This window comes from Chelmon rostratus, chromosome 24, assembly GCF_017976325.1.
Source record: "Chelmon rostratus isolate fCheRos1 chromosome 24, fCheRos1.pri, whole genome shotgun sequence".
Taxonomy (NCBI): domain Eukaryota; kingdom Metazoa; phylum Chordata; class Actinopteri; order Chaetodontiformes; family Chaetodontidae; genus Chelmon; species Chelmon rostratus.
Window position 1 is genome coordinate 3,932,752 of NC_055681.1, and position 9,681 is coordinate 3,942,432.

Sequence of the window (9,681 nt, forward strand, 5' to 3'; positions counted from 1 at the left end):
TGGAAAAGTGTTTCACTCTCAGACTCAGAAGCCTCTTATGTTTTAAGCATGACTGCTTCCAAGGCCGACCTTGATAGTGAAGGTTTTTCCCAGATCTAAATTGGCCTCTTTCTTGGAAGAAATTAAGTTTTGGCCACCAGCAGTTTCTCTAAATTGAGGCCAACGATGTAGAGCTTCACACCTGCCTGGAGACCTTCTACTTATCTTACATCTACACCTGAAACTCGTTGCTAGAAATCATTAAAACTCAGGAGGTGACTCCCTTTTCAGTTGTTCTGAGCTATCAGACTTCGTGGCTTTCTCCAACAATCTCTTCTCTATTTGCTGTGTATTGCCTCTGAAATTATTTGTGCTGTTTAGACATTGCAATGGCAAGAATGTCTTTACTAGTTTACCAAAAGACAGAAGGAAACACAACAAATAAAACAAAAATACAGAAATGCTTTAATATGCACAGAAACGGACTGAGCTGCAAGAAGGCTCAGTGTTTCCATGTGCAAATTGTGTTGTCTGAGCTTTAGTCCCTCGACTCTGAGTTCTCAGATCACTGCATTGGCTACCAGTTTCTCACTCATTAGTACAGCTAAGACCTCCGACAACAGCGGAGGGGATGCCTTCTATGTTCAACAAGAGTTCATTTTCTAACTCTAATTTTCACACTAGAGCAGCACTTAAGCTAACCAGAGGGGGATTTGGGCTGACCTGAAGCCTCTTGGAGGGCACTTGTGCTTACAAAAGGGGCATTTAGACCACTTAGGTTTCCCTTTAGTGTGACATAAAGGAAAGTGTCCCCTCAGGGTGTGGACATCCTGTTTAATCCACTTTGGCATTCTGGAAACTTTTTGAGGTGGCTTGTGAAAAATGGCTGCTTCCTCATATTAATAAGATGATGCTGCATTAAATCTCGCTCTGTATGAAGACTCTGGTAATGCAGTTGTTGCATGATAGTCAATCTGATCCTCTCATTATTTCTAGTGTAACACATTCATTTGTACAGTAGGTCCTCTAGTGGCCAAGCAATGACATTGCTTTTAATGTTAGCTCTTGATTTTGTCAGTCTGTCAGATGAGTTTCACCCCTACAAACTCAAAGTACACACAGTAAACCAATAGGCATTCACTTTGATATATCATAACACAATGTTCATGATAATCACTGAAATGAACAAAATAACTCCAGATGTGTAGTTTTCCACTTTTTATTCATCAAATAAAAAAAATCTTGGTTGGTTTATTGCTGTGGTTAACTTTCTTTCATCCAGACTAAATCACTGTGCATTTGGCCAAGCATGTCTGTCCACAGCCAACGAATCTGAAGTTGTTGTGCTGTCACTCTGTGTTGTTTGGGGACACAACACAGAGATCAATGTGAAGTATTCTGTTATATCTGATTCCTAATCCTGACATCCCATCATCGCTGAGTTAATATTTTGAGCCACAGGGATGGATTTGCTCGTAGCCAGAGCCATGGCGCTCTCGTAGTGGTAATATTGCGAGCCCTTGAACACATTAATTCCCTCTGCACTGCACAGAGCAGCATCAATGTCGGACATGGCCATGGGCAGATCTCGGGTCACGGCCCTGGGTGTGGTGGTCAGGTCAACATCCCGAATCATCTGCCCTGTAGGAAGAAATATGTGTGTGAAGATGTTTGTGAACCACTTGTGAGTAAACATCAAGCTTATATTATTTACCTGTTTTTTTTTATTTTCATTAAAACTTTTCTGCTTGGCCGCATTTCAAGAAAATTCAAAAGCAGTTCAACCCAAAAATTAAGCGCTCTGTCGTCTTACCTTGGATTATATGAACTGTGTGTCCATTGGGACAGACAAAGGCAGCGTCCACATGTCCTTCAACTCCGAGCTCCTCCTTCAGGCTTTTAGGGTAACCTTCAACCAGGGTGTAATGAGCAGTTGCTTTATAGATGTACACCTGATCATTCTGCAGGTGTTTGGCAGAACAGGAGGGATTTTAGTTTTACCTTCAACACAAATCATTTTAATGAAAGCAGGAAGAAAGATGTACCTTAATCAGGTAGATTTTGTCAGTGTAGGAAAAGACAGCGTCCACTCCTCTGGTCACCTCCTGCCACGCCCTGGTGATTGGGAAGGCGTGAAGGCCGTCACGATGGGTGTCCAGACGCATGTACATGGGGCCTGAGCAGATTAGTGAAAGCTTTACAGAAAGCTCCAAAGAAATCATCAAAGGAAAAAAGAAACCTCCAAAGGAACCGTTCGGCATATTGTGAGATACACTTCACCTTTTTGCCAGGAAGCTGTAATTTAGCTAAGATGAAAAACACTTCTAACTACTGTGCTACAGCTGCTGATTAGTACAAAAGTACAGCTATGTAATAAGTATTAGAACGGCTGAGACTAATGGGAATGTCACTGCCATCTGAAGATTCACGCTGCTACCCTGGATAAATATGAGAAGCTGTTGTTGTTACAGAGAGTTGGATGCTGTAACTAGTTGTATTTTCACATTTCTAGCTTTTTCTGCCTGCTTCTAGTCTTTATGCTAAGCTAAGCTAATTGCTTCCTGGCTCTAGTTTCTTCATACAGTTAAAATTCTGAAAGAAAATGAGTACTGCTTTTCTTTTTTCTTTTTTTTTTTTTTTACTTTACCTGCAAAGAAATAAGTTTTGCCTGTATCATCAGTAGTGATGGCATCTATTTTAACATCGCTGCATTTCGGGGCTTGTGAATTGCCTCCATGACCTGAAGTCAAATACAAAAGATTTATCAGTATCAATTTAGTGCCACTGTAGGATCTGAATCAAATCTGACCCTTCTTGTTGAACTCACCAAAATTGGGGCATTTCATGAAGTAATTGCGGGCGTCCTTTGGGTAGGTGCCGCTCACCTCACCGGATACCGGGTTGAACCTGGTGAAGTTGTGTCCATGGAAACAGTAGTAGTGCTCCAGCCAGCGTAAAGCAGATGTGCAGGCAGGCAGGTGGGACCACGTCTTGGTCTTCACTGTCTTTGTGGTAATATCATAAATGTGAACATCATGTCCTGTGGGGGGAAATTGTTGGTTTGAGCAGCTTGGATTAGTATGCTTAAATCCTTAAAAGTCTAAAAAGATAGACAATTCTGCTAATTACTAAATTCCTGCAATTTGTGCGTGAAACCTCGCGACAAACACAAAGAACAAAAGCTCCCAAATTTATTTTAAGATACTTTAAAACACGAGTTTCCTCCTGCTGCAGCTCATGTCCTCCACCAGGGGGCAACATTACCTTTATAATACTGAGATAATCCACTCTTGCATTTGTCTATGCATGTTTCTTTCATTTATTTTAAGCAGGATCTTAATTATAGTCTTCATTTATTGAGCTGTGTATATATATTTGCAATGAATGCCAACATACCCTTGAAGAACAGGACTGAGTCGGCCATGCACTCTCCTTTGGGACACTCCACAGCAGCATCCAGATGTGTGGGGACTCCTGGGAAGTCCTCCTGGATCTCTTTTGGATACCCGTCTTCCAGAGTGTGATTGTAATAACTGAACACCTTGTCATCCTGGAGGTTACATCAGAAAAAGATCAGCGACAGATATTGCTCTGCCACTCCATTTGAACTTTTAACAGGATTTGATCACAGATGAAAGAATCTGTGCGTCCTACCAGGAAGAAATAGATGTGATCGTGGTCATCTGGGTTGTCTGCGTTGTGCATGCGGAAGGCAGCGTCGACATGGCCGATGTGATGGATATCATCAAGCTCCTTGAAGGATTCATTGGAGAGCTGAGCTGGACCATGGAAACCCTTCCACAAGTGAGCACCTGAAAGGAAAATATCAGAGTAGTTTCATTACGCTGCAATAAAGATATATTCAGTTTGGAAACATATTTAAGAGTAAACTTAAATAATTCCATGAGAAATACTGAAAAGTTCATTATTCTACATTTTTCATAGCGGTTTGGCTTCAAACTAAAGAAAATCAATTAGGATATCAGAACCTCATGTAAAAAGAGACTCTCTCTATAAAATGTTGCATACCTTTGAAGAAGAAGGTGATTCCTTTCTCGTCAGGACTGATGGCATCAAACTCAATACCTTCACACCGGTCTGGCAGAGTGGCATGGGTATCTCCATCTTTATTTTGAGAGTTAGAGATATACTTGAAATAATGGTAATTACAGAATAATTAGAAATTGGCTGTGGAGAGGAATTGCTTGTTTCTGTGGCTGATGCTTCGCTGAGACAGGATCATTGACAAAGAGTGAGAGATTATGATTTAATGATGTTTATAAAAAACTCACTGTCGGCTGCTGCATCATGTGGGTGCCTGTGGAAGATTTAAAAAAAACTTTATTTTTCTGCAGTTCTGTGTAATTTTACATTTCATTTCCTAAATCCTTGAGTCATGATGATAGGGGTTCAATCAGTGACACTGTAAAGATAAAACGACGACTTTGCACTCTTGTATTTGTTCAATTGATCGAACTGGTGAACTTTGTTAGCAGCTGTTCACGAAGTCGGTTATGAAATGACTGAACAGTGACTTGTACATCTGCGCTGCTCTGTTAAAATTGATAAGAGCACATACAGGAAAGGAGGACTGATCCAAATCAGTTACAGGGGGTGGACAAAATAATGGGAACACCTTCCAGTGCAACAAAAACAGCAAGTTAAGCCTCAAAAATTGTCATAGTGTATAGCTGTTATTTGTTTGCATTGTATTCTAAGACACTTCATTATTTTTTCTACCCCCTGTATTCATGTATTTATACTTATACTGTATATTTCTATATTACACAACAGACAAAGTTATTGGAAGCTTGAAAATAAACTTGAAACTGAATCATACATATCACCACACGTCAGTGTTTTGCCGAAATAAAGTGTCTGCACACACACAAACAAATGATCTTCAATAACTCTTGAAACATGCACATGGTGAAGGATTTTAGGATCAGGGTAAAAGGACAAGCACATTCGGACCCGAAGGACCTATTTTGAGTATTAATTCAGTAGATAGAGGAGTTCATTAATACTCACGTAGGTGCTCCATTCGTGGGGGCAAGTGCTAAGCACAGAAGCAGGATTTTGGTGAAGTGCTCCATGCTGAAGTCCTCTGATGTGAGCTGTGCAGGTGCTGAACCGGGGCTTTTATGCTGAAATGTGTGTGTGGGTGGACATGTTAGGAAACTGCATGTGTGTTTGCGTTGACAGATTGTTGGAATTTTTGCTGTTGCAAAATGAGGCTTTGGCACGATCATTCACACATTGCAATTCACTCATTTTGTGATACTTTCTAAAAAGTATTAGTTTTGTGTGAGTCCCGAGCAATGTTCTATACTGTCAGTAACTGTGTTAAAGCACAATATCTGTCTTTGATAAAGCTGTTTAATGTTTGAGGAAATCTACTTGGAAACGAGGTGAAAAGGAGAAGTTTTACTTTTGTGAATTTCAAATAACATTATTGATCTGTTTGGTTAACATCTTACGACATGTAAGTACGTTTGAAATTTACGTTTGTTTGTTCGATCAGGGTCAGCAAGTCCTCTTTGTTCCCGTTTTTATATGGTGACAGACATTCTGGTAATACAGATGTTTTCGGCCAAACATGGACACCAGACTGTGATGTGTGGTTTGCTAGTAGCTCCACAAATAACAAAACCATGCAAACTTAGACTTAAATCAAGGTTTAATTCTTATGATTCACAGAAATTCAGTACAAAAATCATTAAGCTCCAAGATTAAGACGACTAATCTGTTTGATCTGCTGATTACGCTCAAATTCGTCTTGATTATTGATTGATTACATGTTTTGTATTATGGGCACAAAATTCATTCAATATAATTCAGGCACACAGCATTATGGGCTGCAAAGCTTTACTGTGGGTTAATTCGAGACAAATAAAATAACATTAGAAACAGTCAAGGGAAATTTAAAAGTATTCATTACAACTTTTATCTTCTACTTGTATATTTCCTACATTTATCTTTCATCTACTGATTACCTTAATGATAATTCATGAAAAAAAAATAATTAAGTTCTATCACCATTTTGAAGTCTCATCAAACATGATCATATCAAATTAAAGCAGGTAGGAGGTAGAGGCTGTATATTATAGTAATCATATTGCTGGCCATTACAGATTTAACCGTCTCTATTTATCACAGCAATTAGTCTGAAAGCTGTCCATATTTGTTTCCATCTCTGTCTTCGTCGTCCTCTGTGGTTCACTTGTAGCGGTAGATCTTGATACAGTGATTCATGCTGTCTGACACGACCATGTGGCCGTCAGGGAGCAATGCAAGGCCCCTTGGGCTGTTCAGGCTATCGCTCACCAGAGGCCAGCCAACTCCTTTGGATGGGTAGAGAAGAACACGGTGGTGCTGCTTGCCCCAGTCCGCCACCAGAACATCTCCATCGCTGTCGATACAGAGACCCCAGGGGCAGGTCAGAACAGGCCCCAAGCCGGAGCACACCCCCAAGATTCGGATAGTGTTCCAGCTAGGCTCCAAGACTCGGATGCACGGCACACGCCCACTCTCATTTCCTCGTTCAGATACTGCCATTAGCCCAGTGGTGAGACAGGCTGCCACCAGGTAGGGTCTGTGGTACCCGGTCACCACTGTGCGCTCCAATCGAGCCCCAGTTTTAGGATCAAGCTTCAGGGAAGTTAGGGTGCCACGCTTGATGTCAGCAACCAAGAACTCATCCTGACGAGTCACAGTCACCCCTCTGGGAGCATCCAGCTCCTCAGTGGTGGAACCGATCACTGTGCCTCCAAAAGTTTGCAGGAGGCGTCCATGACGGCTGAACACCAGCACGGCTCGTTCAGCAGCACAGGTCAGGGCAATGAGGCCCTTTGAGTTCACAGCCACATCAAAGTAGTTGCAGATGCGGGAAGACCTTTCTGATCCTGAAGGAGACACCTGCTGTACAACATTCTTTTGGAGATCAGTCACCTGAATGCGGGCGTTTCCACAATCCACCACAAATAGCTGCCCTTTGACGGTAGCATGGACGCCGCTTGGTAGGTTGAAATCGGTGCGGCCGGATCCTTGTTTTCCAAACTGTTTCACCAGATAAGCTGAGTCAAGCGCAGTCGAACCACCATCTTCCTCCAGTTCCCTCAAAGCTGGCACTACTCTCTCTTTCTTGTAGTATTGCTGTGATTCTTGGTGTAATGTGTCTCCTTCAATCGCTGACATGGACAGAGATCTGCTCACACGGTTTAAACTTAAACCCTGTATAACACGGGTCTGGGATCTTGATTGTCGTTCATCAGAACTCATGGTGTTCCTGGCGGATTCTTTGCCATTTCCTTGGCTTTGCTCAAGAGTTGAAGATTCAGAGGCAAGACGCATTCTGTTGACCTTTCTGATTCCTCTACGCTCAACCTTGTTAATCAAAGGCTGAAGTTTACCTGAGAGGTCAGTGGTGGACATTGAGCGGCAGTGCTCTTGCTTGAGGGATCCGTTGACTGGAGTATTCACAGTATAGGTGTAACAGGAATCCTCACTGTCCACTGGGGATGAGGGGCTTCCACTCTCCATTGAAGATTCATTTGAGGTCTTTTTCTTGGATAGGGTTTGTTGAGAAGGTGGACTATGTCTAGTGGAAATATCACTATGCTTGGATTGTGAACCTTTGTGCTTTGTCTTTGGAGATATTGCGACATCACTGCTTATTTCATCTGTTTCTTCAGGAGGGCAGGATGGTTCTTCACGCGAGACCAAGACAAGGGCCTTTTGCTTCCTCTTTCCCTTCAGTGCGGAGCGCCTCTTTGCTCCATTTTGTCTGCCATCAGATTCATCCCCTTCAGATTCTCCTTGACTGGACACCGGTGGGATAGCAAGGAAAAGGTCTTGTCCCTGTGCATCTGAACACACAGACTCCACTTCCTCGTCTTGGGATGACTCCGATACAGCACGATGTCTTGGTGTGGGGGACTTTAAGGTGGGTGATTTAAGATCATCCTCATTCTCTGTCGAGCTTGACAGACGTAGTTTCCGGACAACACGCATGTTCCCACCGTTTGCCTTATTGCTCTCCTCTGGGCTGTACCTTTGCCCAGCTCTATTTGGTTGGGGCTCTTTTCTAATTTCAAGAGGGGTAATGTTTGAAAATGCGGCATCCCCTGAGTGCAAGGCACATTTTTGTCCTTGGACACCACAGACACCAATTGGGTAGGTCATACCTTGCTCACGAACATCAACTTCCCCTAAGCTTAAGGTTGCAGATCCAGGGCTTGGTGAGAAACTGACCCTTTTCAGGGTTAGAGAGATTTCCCAAGGTTGAGTGACCTCTGCCACTCCTCTTTGGAGCTGATTTTTGTTGGATCCACCCGCAGTACTGCCCCATCTTTGTATCTGCTCTTTCAGTTGTCCAATTTTTCGAAGTTGCTGATCCACAAGTGACTGCACAACTCGTGCCGCTGCGGCATTCTCCCTCTTCACCTGACTAAGGTGTCGCTGGGCTTCTCTGTGGTCCTGCTCCACCTTTTCAAGAAGTCGACGCTCCTCCCTCTGAGCGTCAATCACAGCATTGTCCAGCTCACGGTTCACCTCCTCCACTTCGGCCTGCTGTCGCTCCCTGAGGCTCTGCAGCTCTCGTTCTCCTTGCTCCAGGTTGGAAAGGGCCTGAGTCACCCAGGGAGGTGGTGAAGTAAGAGATATAGGTGTAAAGATGGACTCCCGGGGAGTGAAGGATTGGGGAGGTGAGGAGGTCACATCTCTCTGTTTTGGAGTGCTGTGTGTCAGCAGGGCTGAGAACCCAAGGAGGGCTCTTCTCTCTGAATGAGACCGCATTAACATTATGGATGACACCTTTAACAATCCTCTTGGGAAATGGGCTTTTCTCTGTGTTTTGAGTGTGTGTCTGTAAAGAAAAAGAGAAAATGCGAAAGAAAAATTTGTTATCATCAAAACCATGTTGCTACCATGGCATTAAAAACATTCAAGTCAAAAAGTACATACACAATTAGAAAAGGCACAGACCCATATAACATATAATAAGTATTTAAGGATATTACAGCACAATATCCACAAAGTAAATCTGACACAGATCTAAAGATTGTAGGCGATACGAAGGTCTCACTTCAAAACATCAGTCATTTCCTCGCCGAAATATTCATCCTGCAATGTTTTGAAAATTAACTCTTCAGCCCTTCAGGAAATCCATTTGACCTACCTGCTGGCTCAGGTGTATCACAGAAACCCAGTGAGACATTTCTGCTTTAAAAGTGGGTCACAGGTTGCCTTTCATTGCAACTTTATCTGTCCCACACAATATTCAGTTTCTCACGAGACTCTAAAGTGGTCTCAGGTAACCACTGTCCTGTTTCCCCGAGGTCAGCGTTGTATTCAGACTGCTGGCAGCCACTGATCACTTTAACCATGACAAACATTTGCCTCCAATTACCAGAGTAATCTTATTTACGCCATTTAATCAATATTTAAAGCTATCCCTGACATGATGTGATAATTGAACGGTCATACATGCCAAGTTGAGGCAGAGGTCCCACAAGCCTTTGTCTGCCAAGTCATTTCTCTTAATGTCAGTCATCGTGAAACCTCAACAGTCTCAAATAGTTGCTTCCGAATGCAGAACAGACCCTCATTGTCACTTCTGGGGGAAACAGCAGCGCTTATCTGCTCAAGGCATTGAAACTGAGCTCTGTCTCTCAACACCAACACAAGGTATGTGAGAGACTG

The 9,681-nt window shown here is 42.8% G+C and overlaps 1 protein-coding gene across 1 annotated transcript; it reads right to left on the minus strand.

Annotated features, from left to right (window-relative positions):
* Positions 1-1,393: 1,393 nt before the first annotated feature.
* hpxb (hemopexin b) lies at positions 1,394-5,075 on the minus strand. The gene is made up of 10 exons (XM_041965980.1): positions 5,011-5,075; positions 4,272-4,297; positions 4,009-4,104; positions 3,634-3,791; positions 3,376-3,529; positions 2,807-3,019; positions 2,627-2,719; positions 2,025-2,155; positions 1,793-1,940; positions 1,394-1,620 (listed from the first exon to the last, which is right to left on the minus strand). The coding sequence occupies exons 1-10, from the start codon at positions 5,073-5,075 to the stop codon at positions 1,394-1,396; spliced, it is 1,311 nt and encodes a 436-aa protein (XP_041821914.1).
* Between the last annotated feature and the right edge of the window lie 4,606 nt (positions 5,076-9,681).

Coding starts and splice junctions, on each gene's coding strand:
- hpxb (XM_041965980.1), bottom strand. CDS start 5,075: ATGGAGCACTTCACCAAAATCCTGCTTCTGTGCTTAGCACTTGCCCCC. Junction 3,792..4,008: donor AATCACCTTCTTCTTCAAAG/GTATGCAACATT, acceptor TTTTCCTTTCAG/GTGCTCACTTGTGGAAGGGT. Junction 1,941..2,024: donor ACAAAATCTACCTGATTAAG/GTACATCTTTCT, acceptor AAACACCTGCAG/AATGATCAGGTGTACATCTA.